Raw genomic sequence first — 19,409 nt, forward strand, 5'->3', positions numbered from 1 at the left:
AGACAGCTTTAGGATGTAGATATTGTAACAGACAGCTTTAGGATGTAGATATTGTAACAGACAGCTTTAGGATGTAGATATTGTAACAGACAGCTTTAGAATGTAGATATTGTAACAGACAGCTTTAGGATGTAGATATTGTAACAGACAGCTTTAGGATGTAGATATTGTAACAGACAGCTTTAGGATGTAGATATTGTAACAGACAGCTTTAGGATGTAGATATTGTAACAGACAGCTTTAGAATGTAGATATTGTAACAGACAGCTTTAGAATGTAGATATTGTAACAGACAGCTTTAGGATGTAGATATTGTAACAGACAGCTTTAGGATGTAGATATTGTAACAGACAGCTTTAGAATGTAGATATTGTAACAGACAGCTTTAGAATGTAGATATTGTAACAGACAGCTTTAGAATGTAGATATTGTAACAGACAGCTTTAGAATGTAGATATTGTAACAGACAGCTTTAGGATGTAGATATTGTAACAGACAGCTTTAGAATGTAGATATTGTAACAGACAGCTTTAGGATGTAGATATTGTAACAGACAGCTTTAGAATGTAGATATTGTAACAGACAGCTTTAGGATGTAGATATTGTAACAGACAGCTTTAGAATGTAGATATTGTAACAGACAGCTTTAGAATGTAGATATTGTAACAGACAGCTTTAGGATGTAGATATTGTAACAGACAGCTTTAGGATGTAGATATTGTAACAGACAGCTTTAGGATGTAGATATTGTAACAGACAGCTTTAGAATGTAGATATTGTAACAGACAGCTTTAGGATGTAGATATTGTAACAGACAGCTTTAGAATGTAGATATTGTAACAGACAGCTTTAGAATGTAGATATTGTAACAGACAGCTTTAGAATGTAGATATTGTAACAGACAGCTTTAGGATGTAGATATTGTAACAGACAGCTTTAGAATGTAGATATTGTAACAGACAGCTTTAGGATGTAGATATTGTAACAGACAGCTTTAGAATGTAGATATTGTAACAGACAGCTTTAGGATGTAGATATTGTAACAGACAGCTTTAGGATGTAGATATTGTAACAGACAGCTTTAGAATGTAGATATTGTAACAGACAGCTTTAGGGTGTAGATATTGTAACAGACAGCTTTAGGATGTAGATATTGTAACAGACAGCTTTAGAATGTAGATATTGTAACAGACAGCTTTAGGATGTAGATATTGTAACAGACAGCTTTAGGATGTAGATATTGTAACAGACAGCTTTAGAATGTAGATATTGTAACAGACAGCTTTAGGATGTAGATATTGTAACAGACAGCTTTAGGATGTAGATATTGTAACAGACAGCTTTAGAATGTAGATATTGTAACAGACAGCTTTAGAATGTAGATATTGTAACAGACAGCTTTAGAATGTAGATATTGTAACAGACAGCTTTTAGAATGTAGATATTGTAACAGACAGCTTTAGAATGTAGATATTGTAACAGACAGCTTTAGAATGTAGATATTGTAACAGACAGCTTTAGAATGTAGATATTGTAACAGACAGCTTTAGAATGTAGATATTGTAACAGACAGCTTTTAGGATGTAGATATTGTAACAGACAGCTTTAGGATGTAGATATTGTAACAGACAGCTTTAGAATGTAGATATTGTAACAGACAGCTTTAGAATGTAGATATTGTAACAGACAGCTTTAGAATGTAGATATTGTAACAGACAGCTTTAGAATGTAGATATTGTAACAGACAGCTTTAGAATGTAGATATTGTAACAGACAGCTTTAGAATGTAGATATTGTAACAGACAGCTTTAGAATGTAGATATTGTAACAGACAGCTTTAGAATGTAGATATTGTAACAGACAGCTTTAGAATGTAGATATTGTAACAGACAGCTTTAGGATGTAGATATTGTAACAGACAGCTTTAGGATGTAGATATTGTAACAGACAGCTTTAGGATGTAGATATTGTAACAGACAGCTTTAGGATGTAGATATTGTAACAGACAGCTTTAGGATGTAGATATTGTAACAGACAGCTTTAGAATGTAGATATTGTAACAGACAGCTTTAGGATGTAGATATTGTAACAGACAGCTTTAGGATGTAGATATTGTAACAGACAGCTTTAGGATGTAGATATTGTAACAGACAGCTGTAGAATGTAGATATTGTAACAGACAGCTTTAGATGTAGATATTGTAACAGACAGCTTTAGGATGTAGATATTGTAACAGACAGCTTTAGAATGTAGATATTGTAACAGACAGCTTTAGAATGTAGATATTGTAACAGACAGCTTTAGGATGTAGATATTGTAACAGACAGCTTTAGAATGTAGATATTGTAACAGACAGCTTTAGAATGTAGATATTGTAACAGACAGCTTTAGGATGTAGATATTGTAACAGACAGCTTTAGAATGTAGATATTGTAACAGACAGCTTTAGAATGTAGATATTGTAACAGACAGCTTTAGAATGTAGATATTGTAACAGACAGCTTTAGAATGTAGATATTGTAACAGACAGCTTTAGAATGTAGATATTGTAACAGACAGCTTTAGAATGTAGATATTGTAACAGACAGCTTTAGAATGTAGATATTGTAACAGACAGCTTTAGAATGTAGATATTGTAACAGACAGCTTTAGGATGTAAGATATTGTAAACAGACAGCTTTAGGATGTAGATATTGTAACAGACAGCTTTAGAATGTAGATATTGTAACAGACAGCTTTAGAATGTAGATATTGTAACAGACAGCTTTAGAATGTAGATATTGTAACAGACAGCTTTAGAATGTAGATATTGTAACAGACAGCTTTAGAATGTAGATATTGTAACAGACAGCTTTAGAATGTAGATATTGTAACAGACAGCTTTAGAATGTAGATATTGTAACAGACAGCTTTAGAATGTAGATATGGTAACAGACAGCTTTAGAATGTAGATATGGTAACAGACAGCTTTAGAATGTAGATATTGTAACAGACAGCTTTAGAATGTAGATATTGTAACAGACAGCTTTAGAATGTAGATATTGTAACAGACAGCTTTAGAATGTAGATATTGTAACAGACAGCTTTAGAATGTAGATATTGTAACAGACAGCTTTAGAATGTAGATATTGTAACAGACAGCTTTAGAATGTAGATATTGTAACAGACAGCTTTAGAATGTAGATATTGTAACAGACAGCTTTAGAATGTAGATATTGTAACAGACAGCTTTAGAATGTAGATATTGTAACAGACAGCTTTAGAATGTAGATATTGTAACAGACAGCTTTAGAATGTAGATATTGTAACAGACAGCTTTAGAATGTAGATATTGTAACAGACAGCTTTAGAATGTAGATATTGTAACAGACAGCTTTAGAATGTAGATATTGTAACAGACAGCTTTAGAATGTAGATATTGTAACAGACAGCTTTAGAATGTAGATATTGTAACAGACAGCTTTAGAATGTAGATATTGTAACAGACAGCTTTAGAATGTAGATATTGTAACAGACAGCTTTAGAATGTAGATATTGTAACAGACAGCTTTAGAATGTAGATATTGTAACAGACAGCTTTAGGAATGTAGATATTGTAACAGACAGCTTTAGAATGTAGATATTGTAACAGACAGCTTTAGAATGTAGATATTGTAACAGACAGCTTTAGGATGTAGATATTGTAACAGACAGCTTTAGGATGTAGATATTGTAACAGACAGCTTTAGAATGTAGATATTGTAACAGACAGCTTTAGAATGTAGATATTGTAACAGACCAGCTTTAGAATGTAGAATATTGTAACAGACAGCTTTAGAATGTAGATATTGTAACAGACAGCTTTAGAATGTAGATATTGTAACAGACAGCTTTAGAATGTAGATATTGTAACAGACAGCTTTAGGATGTAGATATTGTAACAGACAGCTTTAGGATGTAGATATTGTAACAGACAGCTTTAGAATGTAGATATTGTAACAGACAGCTTTAGAATGTAGATATTGTAACAGACAGCTTTAGAATGTAGATATTGTAACAGACAGCTTTAGGATGTAGATATTGTAACAGACAGCTTTAGAATGTAGATATTGTAACAGACAGCTTTAGAATGTAGATATTGTAACAGACAGCTTTAGGATGTAGATATTGTAACAGACAGCTTTAGGATGTAGATATTGTAACAGACAGCTTTAGAATGTAGATATTGTAACAGGACAGCTTTAGAATGTAGATATTGTAACAGACAGCTTTAGAATGTAGATATTGTAACAGACAGCTTTAGAATGTAGATATTGTAACAGACAGCTTTAGAATGTAGATATTGTAACAGACAGCTTTAGAATGTAGATATTGTAACAGACAGCTTTAGAATGTAGATATTGTAACAGACAGCTTTAGAATGTAGATATTGTAACAGACAGCTTTAGAATGTAGATATTGTAACAGACAGCTTTAGGATGTAGATATTGTAACAGACAGCTTTAGGATGTAGATATTGTAACAGACAGCTTTAGGATGTAGATATTGTAACAGACAGCTTTAGGATGTAGATATTGTAACAGACAGCTTTAGGATGTAGATATTGTAACAGACAGCTTTAGAATGTAGATATTGTAACAGACAGCTTTAGGATGTAGATATTGTAACAGACAGCTTTAGGATGTAGATATTGTAACAGACAGCTTTAGGATGTAGATATTGTAACAGACAGCTTTAGAATGTAGATATTGTAACAGACAGCTTAGGATGTAGATATTGTAACAGACAGCTTTAGGATGTAGATATTGTAACAGACAGCTTTAGAATGTAGATATTGTAACAGACAGCTTTAGAATGTAGATATTGTAACAGACAGCTTTAGGATGTAGATATTGTAACAGACAGCTTTAGAATGTAGATATTGTAACAGACAGCTTTAGAATGTAGATATTGTAACAGACAGCTTTAGGATGTAGATATTGTAACAGACAGCTTTAGAATGTAGATATTGTAACAGACAGCTTTAGAATGTAGATATTGTAACAGACAGCTTTAGAATGTAGATATTGTAACAGACAGCTTTAGAATGTAGATATTGTAACAGACAGCTTTAGAATGTAGATATTGTAACAGACAGCTTTAGAATGTAGATATTGTAACAGACAGCTTTAGAATGTAGATATTGTAACAGACAGCTTTAGAATGTAGATATTGTAACAGACAGCTTTAGGATGTAGATATTGTAACAGACAGCTTTAGGATGTAGATATTGTAACAGACAGCTTTAGAATGTAGATATTGTAACAGACAGCTTTAGAATGTAGATATTGTAACAGACAGCTTTAGAATGTAGATATTGTAACAGACAGCTTTAGAATGTAGATATTGTAACAGACAGCTTTAGAATGTAGATATTGTAACAGACAGCTTTAGAATGTAGATATTGTAACAGACAGCTTTAGAATGTAGATATTGTAACAGACAGCTTTAGAATGTAGATATGGTAACAGACAGCTTTAGAATGTAGATATGGTAACAGACAGCTTTAGAATGTAGATATTGTAACAGACAGCTTTAGAATGTAGATATTGTAACAGACAGCTTTAGAATGTAGATATTGTAACAGACAGCTTTAGAATGTAGATATTGTAACAGACAGCTTTAGAATGTAGATATTGTAACAGACAGCTTTAGAATGTAGATATTGTAACAGACAGCTTTAGAATGTAGATATTGTAACAGACAGCTTTAGAATGTAGATATTGTAACAGACAGCTTTAGAATGTAGATATTGTAACAGACAGCTTTAGAATGTAGATATTGTAACAGACAGCTTTAGGATGTAGATATTGTAACAGACAGCTTTAGAATGTAGATATTGTAACAGACAGCTTTAGAATGTAGATATTGTAACAGACAGCTTTAGAATGTAGATATTGTAACAGACAGCTTTAGGATGTAGATATTGTAACAGACAGCTTTAGAATGTAGATATTGTAACAGACAGCTTTAGGATGTAGATATTGTAACAGACAGCTTTAGAATGTAGATATTGTAACAGACAGCTTTAGAATGTAGATATTGTAACAGACAGCTTTAGGATGTAGATATTGTAACAGACAGCTTTAGAATGTAGATATTGTAACAGACAGCTTTAGAATGTAGATATTGTAACAGACAGCTTTAGGATGTAGATATTGTAACAGACAGCTTTAGAATGTAGATATTGTAACAGACAGCTTTAGAATGTAGATATTGTAACAGACAGCTTTAGAATGTAGATATTGTAACAGACAGCTTTAGAATGTAGATATTGTAACAGACAGCTTTAGGATGTAGATATTGTAACAGACAGCTTTAGAATGTAGATATTGTAACAGACAGCTTTAGAATGTAGATATTGTAACAGACAGCTTTAGAATGTAGATATTGTAACAGACAGCTTTAGAATGTAGATATTGTAACAGACAGCTTTAGAATGTAGATATTGTAACAGACAGCTTTAGAATGTAGATATTGTAACAGACAGCTTTAGAATGTAGATATTGTAACAGACAGCTTTAGAATGTAGATATTGTAACAGACAGCTTTAGAATGTAGATATTGTAACAGACAGCTTTAGAATGTAGATATTGTAACAGACAGCTTTAGAATGTAGATATTGTAACAGACAGCTTTAGAATGTAGATATTGTAACAGACAGCTTTAGAATGTAGATATTGTAACAGACAGCTTTAGAATGTAGATATTGTAACAGACAGCTTTAGAATGTAGATATTGTAACAGACAGCTTTAGAATGTAGATATTGTAACAGACAGCTTTAGAATGTAGATATTGTAACAGACAGCTTTAGAATGTAGATATTGTAACAGACAGCTTTAGAATGTAGATATTGTAACAGACAGCTTTAGAATGTAGATATTGTAACAGACAGCTTTAGAATGTAGATATTGTAACAGACAGCTTTAGAATGTAGATATTGTAACAGACAGCTTTAGAATGTAGATATTGTAACAGACAGCTTTAGGATGTAGATATTGTAACAGACAGCTTTAGAATGTAGATATTGTAACAGACAGCTTTAGAATGTAGATATTGTAACAGACAGCTTTAGGATGTAGATATTGTAACAGACAGCTTTAGGATGTAGATATTGTAACAGACAGCTTTAGAATGTAGATATTGTAACAGACAGCTTTAGAATGTAGATATTGTAACAGACAGCTTTAGAATGTAGATATTGTAACAGACAGCTTTAGAATGTAGATATTGTAACAGACAGCTTTAGAATGTAGATATTGTAACAGACAGCTTTAGAATGTAGATATTGTAACAGACAGCTTTAGAATGTAGATATTGTAACAGACAGCTTTAGAATGTAGATATTGTAACAGACAGCTTTAGAATGTAGATATTGTAACAGACAGCTTTAGAATGTAGATATTGTAACAGACAGCTTTAGAATGTAGATATTGTAACAGACAGCTTTAGGATGTAGATATTGTAACAGACAGCTTTAGAATGTAGATATTGTAACAGACAGCTTTAGGATGTAGATATTGTAACAGACAGCTTTAGAATGTAGATATTGTAACAGACAGCTTTAGAATGTAGATATTGTAACAGACAGCTTTAGGATGTAGATATTGTAACAGACAGCTTTAGAATGTAGATATTGTAACAGACAGCTTTAGAATGTAGATATTGTAACAGACAGCTTTAGAATGTAGATATTGTAACAGACAGCTTTAGAATGTAGATATTGTAACAGACAGCTTTAGAATGTAGATATTGTAACAGACAGCTTTAGAATGTAGATATTGTAACAGACAGCTTTAGGATGTAGATATTGTAACAGACAGCTTTAGAATGTAGATATTGTAACAGACAGCTTTAGAATGTAGATATTGTAACAGACAGCTTTAGAATGTAGATATTGTAACAGACAGCTTTAGAATGTAGATATTGTAACAGACAGCTTTAGAATGTAGATATTGTAACAGACAGCTTTAGAATGTAGATATTGTAACAGACAGCTTTAGAATGTAGATATTGTAACAGACAGCTTTAGAATGTAGATATTGTAACAGACAGCTTTAGAATGTAGATATTGTAACAGACAGCTTTAGAATGTAGATATTGTAACAGACAGCTTTAGAATGTAGATATTGTAACAGACAGCTTTAGAATGTAGATATTGTAACAGACAGCTTTAGGATGTAGATATTGTAACAGACAGCTTTAGAATGTAGATATTGTAACAGACAGCTTTAGGATGTAGATATTGTAACAGACAGCTTTAGAATGTAGATATTGTAACAGACAGCTTTAGAATGTAGATATTGTAACAGACAGCTTTAGGATGTAGATATTGTAACAGACAGCTTTAGAATGTAGATATTGTAACAGACAGCTTTAGAATGTAGATATTGTAACAGACAGCTTTAGAATGTAGATATTGTAACAGACAGCTTTAGAATGTAGATATTGTAACAGACAGCTTTAGAATGTAGATATTGTAACAGACAGCTTTAGAATGTAGATATTGTAACAGACAGCTTTAGGATGTAGATATTGTAACAGACAGCTTTAGAATGTAGATATTGTAACAGACAGCTTTAGAATGTAGATATTGTAACAGACAGCTTTAGAATGTAGATATTGTAACAGACAGCTTTAGAATGTAGATATTGTAACAGACAGCTTTTGGATGTAGATATTGTAACAGACAGCTTTAGAATGTAGATATTGTAACAGACAGCTTTAGAATGTAGATATTGTAACAGGACAGCTTTAGGATGTAGATATTGTAACAGACAGCTTAGAATGTAGATATGTAACAGACAGCTTTAGAATGTAGATATTGTAACCAGACAGCTTTAGAATGTAGATATTGTAACAGACAGACTTAGAATGTAGATATGTAACAGACAGCTTTAGAATGTAGATATTGTAACAGACAGCTTTAGAATGTAGATATTGTAACAGACAGCTTTAGAATGTAGATATGTAACAGACAGCTTTAGAATGTAGATATTGTAAACAGACAGCTTTAGACTGTAGATATTGTAACAGACAGCTTTAGAATGTAGATATTGTAACAGACAGCTTTAGAATGTAGATATTGTAACAGACAGCTTTAGAATGTAGATATTATAACAGCCAGCTTTAGAATGTAGATATTGTAACAGACGCTTTTAGAATGTAGATATTGTAACAGACAGCTTTAGAATGTAGATATTGTAACAGACAGCTTTAGAATGTAGATATTGTAACAGACAGCTTTAGAATGTAGATATTGTAACAGACAGCTTTAGAATGTAGATATTGTAACAGACAGCTTTAGAATGTAGATATTGTAACAGACAGCTTAGAATGTAGATATTGTAACAGACAGCTTTAGAATGTAGATATTGTAACAGACAGCTTTAGAATGTAGATATTGTAACAGACAGCTTAGAATGTAGATATTGTAACAGACAGCTTTAGAATGTAGATATTGTAACAGACAGCTTTAGAATGTAGATATTGTAACAGACAGCTTAGAATGTAGATATTGTAACAGACAGCTTTAGAATGTAGATATTGTAACAGACAGCTTTAGAATGTAGATATTGTAACAGACAGCTTTAGAATGTAGATATTGTAACAGACAGCTTTAGAATGTAGATATTGTAACAGACAGCTTTAGAATGTAGATATTGTAACAGACAGCTTTAGAATGTAGATATTGTAACAGACAGCTTTAGAATGTAGATATTGTAACAGACAGCTTTAGAATGTAGATATTGTAACAGACAGCTTTAGAATGTAGATATTGTAACAGACAGCTTTAGAATGTAGATATTGTAACAGACAGCTTTAGAATGTAGATATTGTAACAGACAGCTTTAGAATGTAGATATTGTAACAGACAGCTTTAGAATGTAGATATTGTAACAGACAGCTTTAGAATGTAGATATTGTAACAGACAGCTTTAGAATGTAGATATTGTAACAGACAGCTTTAGAATGTAGATATTGTAACAGACAGCTTTAGAATGTAGATATTGTAACAGACAGCTTTAGGATGTAGATATTGTAACAGACAGCTTTAGAATGTAGATATTGTAACAGACAGCTTTAGGATGTAGATATTGTAACAGACAGCTTTAGAATGTAGATATTGTAACAGACAGCTTTAGAATGTAGATATTGTAACAGACAGCTTTAGGATGTAGATATTGTAACAGACAGCTTTAGAATGTAGATATTGTAACAGACAGCTTTAGAATGTAGATATTGTAACAGACAGCTTTAGAATGTAGATATTGTAACAGACAGCTTTAGAATGTAGATATTGTAACAGACAGCTTTAGAATGTAGATATTGTAACAGACAGCTTTAGAATGTAGATATTGTAACAGACAGCTTTAGAATGTAGATATTGTAACAGACAGCTTTAGAATGTAGAGTGGTTTACAGTGGGATATTTTTTATTTATATTTGTTTTACCTTTATTTAACCAGGCAAGTCAGTTAAGAACAAATTCTTATTTACAATGACGGCCTACGCCTGCCAAAACCTAATGACGCTGGGCTATTATGAGCCGCTCTATGGGACTCCCAATCACGGCCGGTTGTGATATAGCCTGGAATCGAACCAGGGTATGTAGTGGCGCCTCTAGCACTGAGATACAGTGCCTTAGACCGCTGCACCACTTGGGAAGCTTTAGACTGTAGGGTGGTTTACTGTGGGATATTGTGAAAGCTTTAGACTGTAGAGTGGTTTACTGTGAGATATTGTGACAGCTTTAGACTGTAGAGTGGTTTACTGTGAGATATTGTGACAGCTTTAGACTGTAGAGTGGTTTACTGTGGGATATTGTGACAGCTTTAGACTGTAGAGTGGTTTACTGTGGGATATTGTGACAGCTTTAGACTGTAGAGTGGTTTACTGTGAGATATTGTGACAGCTTTAGACTGTAGAGTGGTTTACTGTGGGATATTGTGACAGCTTTAGACTGTAGAGTGGTTTACTGTGGGATATTGTGACAGCTTTAGACTGTAGGGTGGTTTACTGTGAGATATTGTGACAGCTTTAGACTGTAGAGTGGTTTACTGTGAGATATTGTGACAGCTTTAGACTGTAGAGTGGTTTACTGTGGGATATTGTGACAGCTTTAGACTGTAGAGTGGTTTACTGTGGGATATTGTGACAGCTTTAGACTGTAGAGTGGTTTACTGTGGGATATTGTGACAGCTTTAGACTGTAGAGTGGTTTACTGTGGGATATTGTGACAGCTTTAGACTGTAGAGTGGTTTACTGTGAGATATTGTGACAGCTTTAGACTGTAGAGTGGTTTACTGTGAGATATTGTGACTGCTTTAGACTGTAGAGTGGTTTACTGTGGGATATTGTGACAGCTTTAGACTGTAGAGTGGTTTACTGTGGGATATTGTGACAGCTTTAGACTGTAGAGTGGTTTACTGTGGGATATTGTGACAGCTTTAGACTGTAGAGTGGTTTACAGTGAGATAATAACACAGTATAAAGAAAACAGTACAAGCAAAACTTGTTGGAAGGACAAAACTAGAACAAGCAGACATTTCCAGTGGCTTGCGAAAATATTCACCACCCTTGGTATTTTGTTGCCTTACATCCTGGAAATAAAATTGATATTTTTTCTTGTGAAACAAACAAGAAACAAGACAAAAAAAACAGAGAACTTGAGCGTGCAAAACAATTCACCCCCCCAAAGTCAGCAATTACAGTTGCAAGTCTCTTGGGATATGTCTCTATAAGCTTGGCACGTCTAGCCACTGGGATTTTTGCCCAATCTTCAAGACAAAACTGCTCCAGCTCCTTCAAGTTGGATGGGTTCCGCTGGCATACAGCAATCTTTAAGTCATACCACAGATTCTCACTTGGCTTGATGTCTGGGCTTTGACTAAGCCATTCCAAGACATTTAAATGTTTCCCCTTAAACCACTCGAGTGTTGCTTTAACAGTATACTTAGGGTCATTGTCCTGCTGGAAGGTGAACCTCCGTCCCAGTCTCAAATCTCCGGAATACTGAAACAGGTTTCCGTCAAGAATTTCCCTGTATTTAGCACCATCATTCCTTTAACTCTGACCAGTTTCAAAGTCCCTGCCAAGGAAAAACATCCCCACAGCATGATGCTGCCAGAAACATGCAGGGATGGTGTTCTCGGGGTGATGAGAGGTGTTGGGTTTGCACCAGACATAGCATTTTCCTTGATGGCCAAAAAGCTTAATTTTAGTCTCATCCGACCATAGTACCTTCTTCCATATGTTTGGGAAGTCTCCCACATTTCTTTTGGCGAACACCAAACATGTTTACTTATTTTTTCTTTAGGCAAAGGCTTTTTTTCTGGCCACTCAGACAGTCCAGCTCTGTGTAGTGTACGGCTTAGTGGTCCTATGGACTGATACTCCAATCTCCGCTGTGGAGCTTTGCAGCTCCTTCAGGATTATCTTTGGTCTCTTTGTTGCATCTCTGATGAATGCCTTCCTTGCCTGGTCTGTGAGTTTTGGTGGGCAGCCCTCTCTTGGCAGGTTTATTGTGGTCCCATATTCTTTCAATTTTTTAATAATGGATTTAATGGTGCTCTGTGGGATGTACAACATTTCTGATATTTTTTATAACCCAACCCTGATCTGTACGTCTCCACAACTTTGTCCCTGACCTGTTTGGAGAGCTCAGTCTTCATGGTGTTGCTTGCTTGGTGGTGCCCCTTGCTTAGTGGTGTTGCAGACTCTGTGGCCTCTCAGAACAGGGGTATATATACTGAGATCATGTGACAGATGATGTGACACTTAGAATGCACACAGGTGGACTTTATTTAACTAATTATGTAACTTCTGAAGGTAATTGGTTGCATCAGATCGTTTTTAGGGGCTTCATAGCAAATGGGGTGAATACATATGCACGCAACACTTTTTTTATTTTTTTATTTTTTATTTCACTTCACCAATTTGGACTATTTTGTGTATATCCGTTACATGAAATCCAAATAAAAATATATTTAAATTACAGGTTGTAATGCAACAAAACAGGAAAAATACCAAGGGGGATGAATACTTTTGCAAGGCACTGTAAACGGTTTATATTCAATACTTATTAAGACCATTTATATCTAATACAGTATTTAATATAGCCATCACCTACAGTATTTAATATAGCCATCACCTACAGTATTTAATATAGCCATCACCTACAGTATTTAATATAGCCATCACCTACAGTATTTAATATAGCCATCACCTACATTATTTAATATAGCCATCACCTACAGTATTTAATATAGCCATCACCTACAGTATTTAATATAGCCATCACCTACATTATTTAATATAGCCATCACCTACAGTATTTAATATAGCCATCACCTACAGTATTTAATGTAGCCATCACCAACAGTATTTAATATAGCCATCACCTACAGTATTTAATGTAGCCATCACCTACAGTATTTAATATAGCCATCACCTCGTTCCCAGTTCAGAATACCTGCCTTGCGCTGTAGCTCTGTCCTGTCCTGTCACTACTCCATGGCTTGTGACTAACGTCTTAAATCGTCTTCACTTCCTGACATTATAAATAACGCAGTTTAATGACATTTTTATGATGTAGTCCAGATCACTCTGCTGCTGCCTGAAGCCTGCTGCCTGCTGCCTGAAGCCTGAAGCCTGAAGCTTGAAGCCTGAAGCCTGCTGCCTGAAGCCTGAAGCCTGAAGCCTGCTGCCTGAAGCCTGAAGCCTGAAAGCTGAAGCCTGCTGCCTGAAGCCTGAAGCCTCCTGCCTGAAGCCTGAAGCCTGCTGCCTGAAGCCTGAAGCCTGCTGCCTGCTGCCTGCTGCCTGAAGCCTGAAGCCTGGCCTGGCTTGGCTTGGCAGTCCACAACTAAGAAAAGGAAACATGTTCCTATACAGAGACAGAAGACAGACAGAAGAGGGGATTTGTGATGTCCAACATCTGGTTGATGTAGATGACAAGATGAGGAAATGAACCTCCCCTGGCTAACATCTCTTATCTCCTTCAGGATAGTTTGACAGACTGTGCTATCTGTGTCCAGATCCTCTGCCATGCTGCTCACAATCCCCCACAGACATGTGATCTTATTACAGTTAGCCTGACTCACCTGTTATATGAAACAAGAACGGAATATACATTTAAGATCTGACTTAGTCTTGAGCTCCAGCGGTCTACAGTGTGGAGCATCGGACTCGTGAGACTAGACCTAATTAATCTACATAACCCAGATCCCTGACATTATTGTGTAAATATGTTCATGAATAGTATTTTCAGTGAATGTAGAGATTTCTTTCAAAACACTTGTGGGTTGAGGTGCGGGTGTACATTCACCATATTTACATGAATTCAATAACTTGTATAACGTATTAAATCTACAGAAGTCAAACGACACTCTAGCTCAGGGGTTCCCAAACTTTTACTGCATGCAACTCTAAGTTGACACTTGAAAATAGTGGGAACCCCACTTGGAAATAGATTATACTCCTTAGTTAACGCTGTGTGTTCATATTCCCACATTTTTGGTCCTTCATAATAACGAGATGAAAACACATTCCAATACTGTAAGAGGTCATTAGTTGACACTAAAAGGTTGTATTCTATTCCCATTTAAAGAGATAAAGTTATTAATTTGTTTGATAAAAGAACAGATTTTCATAGGGGAAATCAGGGCTCCCGAGTGGAGCAGCGGTCTAAGGCACTACATCTCAGTGCAAGAGGAGTCACTACAGACATCCTGGTTCGATTCCAGGCTGCATCACAACTGGCTGTGATTGGGAGTCGCATAGGGCGGCGCACAATTGGCCCGGCGTCGTCCGGGTTGGGCCGGTGTAGGCTGTCATTGTAAATAAGAATTTGTTCTTAACTGACTTGCCTAGTAAAATAAGGATGACATTTTTAAAAAAGGGGACCCCACATGGGGTGCCGACCCCAAGTTTGGGAGCCACTGCTCTAGCTTGACAGGCTGGCATAGTAACACCCACTGGTGGTACTCAAATCAAATCAAGCTTTATTTATACAGCACATTTCAGACATGGAATGCAACGCAATGTCCTTCACAGGATAAAACGAATAAAAAACTATGAAAATCAAAGCTGAAATATCAACAACCATAAGATAAAAAAATTAAGAATGACAAAAAAAAGGACCCCAATGAAAAGCAAAGCTAAAGAAAGGTGTTTTAAGATCTCTTTTAAATTTGTCCACAGTTTCGTCCCCCCCTCAGGTTCTCTGGCAGACTATTCCAGAGGCTGGGGGCATAATAACTAAAGGATGCCTCTCCATGCCTCTTGGTCCTAGGCTTGGGATAGTTAAAAGGCTGCCTCTCCATGCCTCTTGGTCCTAGGCTTGGGATAGTTAAAAGGCCAGTGCCAGAGGACCTGAGGGACCTACTGGGTACATAACTTAAAAGCATGTCTGACATCAAATCAAACGGTATGCGCTGAACACAACCTTAGAGTGAAATGCGTACTTACGAGCCCCTAACCAACAACGCAGTTTTAAAAAAATACGGATAAGAATAAGAGATAAAAGTAACAAGTAATTAAATGTATCATGTATTGGGTGCACAATCATGGATTGATTTTAAAATCAATAAAAGAATCGTAAAATGAATTCTAAAACTCACAGTCAGCCAGTTCAGAGACCTTAAAACCGGTGTAATGTGTGCTCTCCGTTTGGTCTTGGTCAGTACACATGCTGCAGCGTTCTATATGTTTTGTAGTTGACCAATGGCATACTTGGGTAGACCAGACAGGAGAACATTACAGTAGTCAAGCCTGTTTGTAATAAAACCATGGATGAGTCTCTCTGTATCAGCCTGAGAGAGAAATGGCCGTACCTTGGCAATGTTCCTCAGGTGTTAAAAAAAACTATTTTGGTCACATTCCTTAATGTGTGATTTGAAATTTAATTCAGAATCTAAAATAACACCTAGGTTTTTACCCGGTATTTTATCTTTATTGGCTGTGAATAAAAATGTGCGGCCAGATTCTTTCTCTGTGCTTTGGCTCCAACAATAAGTACCTCGATCTTGATTTAGCTGGAGGAAGTTGTGAGCCATCCAAGGATTTAAATCACTAATATAGTCTAATAATTTATCAGTGGAGATAAAATGAGATAAAGAGGGCTGACTGTTGTATCTCTTTCCTCCCCCCCTTTTCTACAGCATGGAGATCTGCCACCCCAAGAACAACATCACCATGTGCCCGCTGTGTGACAGAGCCTGTAGTTACTGGAAACTGAAGGAAGCCTGCGGGACGGCCCGGGCCAGCCACCTCTTTGACAACCCTGCCACCGTCTTCTTCTCCATCTTCATGGCCCTCTGGGGTAAGAGGTTGAGGCTTGTCCACACAACAGAACAAAACAGCACAACTTGATTTATTTGTATCATTTATTTAATAGGGACAGTACTCAATAATCAACCACCTAGATGATACAGTCAGGCCCTGCGATAGACTCACATCCTGTCCAGGTGGTGTACATGTACATCAAGCTACCTCACATTGCTATGCTCAAAGGTCAGATCAATGCCAGTGGGCTGGACAGACCACAATATTGTGACCATAACCATGAACACCAAGGTTCCAAAGAAACCCCCAATGATTGTGGTCAATAGAAAACAAGTAGAAATGTAATCATGTGCAATTTCAAAATTATTTTTCTGCTGTACCCTGGGAGCTGATTTATCTGGAGGATGAAAAAGGCCAGTTGGGGTTTGTCCATCTCCATGGATTGATAATGAACTGGGTGAGGTGTTCTCTCAAAGAAATAGGGCAAAAGTCTTAGCAACCAAATCTAAAGTAGAAATCAATTAACAGAATTATAGAATACTATGTAATGATGCAGTTAAATTATATCGTAAGAAAAATAACTTTATTTTACAAAAATACTTTTATTGATTGTTTGGAATACAGTGAAGGGCTTATGTGGTACATCTATCCCATAATACCAATCTAGTGTGGAGGTTGACTGGAGAAAAAACAAAAAACAGATGACTTTGTCAATAATCTTACAGATTGAAAACACATTTACTGAGAGATAATGTAAACACCCATTCTTCCAAAACAAGCTGTCATCCAATAGATTGATGATCATTATTATTTTCAATGTGTGTATGTATGTGATCCCAGGAAATGCAGGAAATGAACCCTCAACCTGGGCGCCGCTAGCGCTACCCTCTTACCAACTGATACTCATACTGTCTGCTCTTCCTCACTTCCTACTATGTTGTTCTTCCAGATGTTCAGTCTCTCATTTGTCCTCTTTCTTTGTTTCCTTTGTTCATGTGTCCACTATTCTTTCTTTCATTCTTTCTCTCTTTCTGGCTCTTTAATATACTCTTTCTCTATTTCCGGCACTCTCTCCTCTATGACAGTCCAGTGGGCCACTCAGCCTTGTGGACTATACTGTACAGAGTCTTACTATGTGGATTAAACCATGCATGTTTTCCCTTTAAAAATGGTCTCTTTGCTGGTGCGTTCCTGTTCTGTTCATTGTCACAGTGAGGCTGGGCCTGCGAGGCCTGAGACTGAAGGCAGGAAGCAATAGACTGGAGCACTGTATGAGGGCACAGGTTCAGACCCAGGATTTATTTGCGGTTTAATTTGCCTGTGTGTGTGTGTGTGTGTGTGTGTGTGTGTGTGTGTGTGTGTGTGTGTGTGTGTGTGTGTGTGTGTGTGTGTGTGTGTGTGTGTGTGTGTGTGTGTGTGTGTGTGTGACATGATAGGTTTGGATGAGACGTTAACGTGTACAGTACTGCATCAGTTCAAGTGTGTCTTTGTTATGAAAGAATGATGCAACTGCCGTCCCTCACTATTGGAGGTAGGAATTTGTGTTTTACTGCATCTCAACTGGAATACAATATGTTATTCTCAAAGGGCATGGACAAACCTTAACAATTAGCCAAAACATTTATTCCAAATACATTTTTACAGCATCCTCAGGCATTCCATTAATATACTGGGTCACATTCAAGTCTGATGATTACTTTTTTGCAAACTCACAAAAATGCAAACTCCTCATTTAGTTTTAATAGAACAACTTCAGTGTGTGAAATATAGAGAATTGAAAGGCCATTTTCAGACCAATTGGAGTAAATATATGAGACATATTTTTGGGATAATTGCCTGTCTGCCCTCCCTGTCTCTCCTGTCAGAGTCAATGTTATAACTAGAATGCTGTTTTTGTTATCCACAAATGTATATATCAGCATCCCTAATGTAGTTAACAGCATCCCTAACAAGTCGACCAGGCCTTAGTTTTATCCCGCCTGGACTACTGCCCAGTTATATGGTCAAGTGCCACCAAGAACATAGGCAAATTACAGTTTGCCCAGGAGAGAGCAGCACGGCTGGTCTTTAAATGTACGCAGAGCACTATAATTTCAATACCATGCATCTCAATTTCTCCTGGCTCAAAGTAGAGGAGAGATTGACTGCATCACACGTCTTTGTGAGAGGGATTGACATTTTGAAATCACCAAACTGTCTGTTCAAACAGCTAACACACAGCTCGGACACTCATACATTCCCACAAGACATGCCACCAGAGGTCTCCTCACAGTCCAGAACAGACTTTGGGAAACGCACAGTACTACACAGAGCCATGGCTACATGGAACTCTCTTCCACATCAAGTAACTCAAGCAAGCAGTATAATCTGATAGAAAACATTGTAATGTTGTGGTATTTTTTATGTATCCTTTTTTAAACTAGGCAAGTCAGTTAAGAACAAATTCTGATTTACAATGACGGCCTACCGCGGCCAAACCCTAACCCTAACCCGGACGACACTGAGCCAATTGTGCGCCGCCCTATGGGGCTCCCAATCACGGCCAATTGTGATACAGCCTGGAATCGAACCAGGGACTGTAATGACGCCTCTAGCGGTGCAGTGCCTTAGACCGCTGCGCCACTTTTTTATATTGTACATTTGTAATATTAGAGTAATGATGTCATAATGTCTTGAATGATATAATAATGTCTTGTATGATGTAATAATGTCTTGTATGATGTAATAATGTCTTGTATGATGTAATAATGTCTTGTATGATGTAATAATGTCTTGTATGATGTAATGTTTTATTTATGATGTTGTGTTTTGTTGTGATGTAACCGTTTTAACCCTGTTTGGACCCCAAGAAGAGTAGTAAGGGGTATACTAATAAAATACCCCAAAATACTAATGTCACCACTATAGGAAACTATCTCCCATGTCCCATAGTGGTGATAACGTCTCATTCAGAGAACCAAGTTTAGTTTATTTTTCACAGCAGCTTGTGGAGCGTCCCGTAGAGAGACTACTCATCAAGTAACCCGAGACACTCTGATGGATGAGCATTATATGGATGAAAAATAGAACATGTAGTTGCCCCAGGTGCCTGTCTGCATATAGACTG

At 36.2% G+C, this 19,409-nt stretch overlaps 1 protein-coding gene across 5 annotated transcripts in view; it reads left to right on the forward strand.

The window, feature by feature from the left end:
• LOC109867036 (anoctamin-1-like) overlaps nt 1–19,409 on the forward strand; it is a 105,006-nt gene that overhangs the window by 57,049 nt on the left and 28,548 nt on the right. For all 5 annotated transcript variants that reach the window (XM_031801864.1, XM_031801862.1, XM_031801865.1 and 2 more), the window contains one exon: nt 16,180–16,340. In XM_031801864.1, the coding sequence (XP_031657724.1) occupies nt 16,180–16,340 (161 nt within the window). The remainder of the gene's footprint in view (nt 1–16,179; nt 16,341–19,409) is intronic.

This window comes from Oncorhynchus kisutch, linkage group LG22 (genome assembly GCF_002021735.2).
Source record: "Oncorhynchus kisutch isolate 150728-3 linkage group LG22, Okis_V2, whole genome shotgun sequence".
Taxonomy (NCBI): Eukaryota; Metazoa; Chordata; class Actinopteri; order Salmoniformes; family Salmonidae; genus Oncorhynchus; species Oncorhynchus kisutch.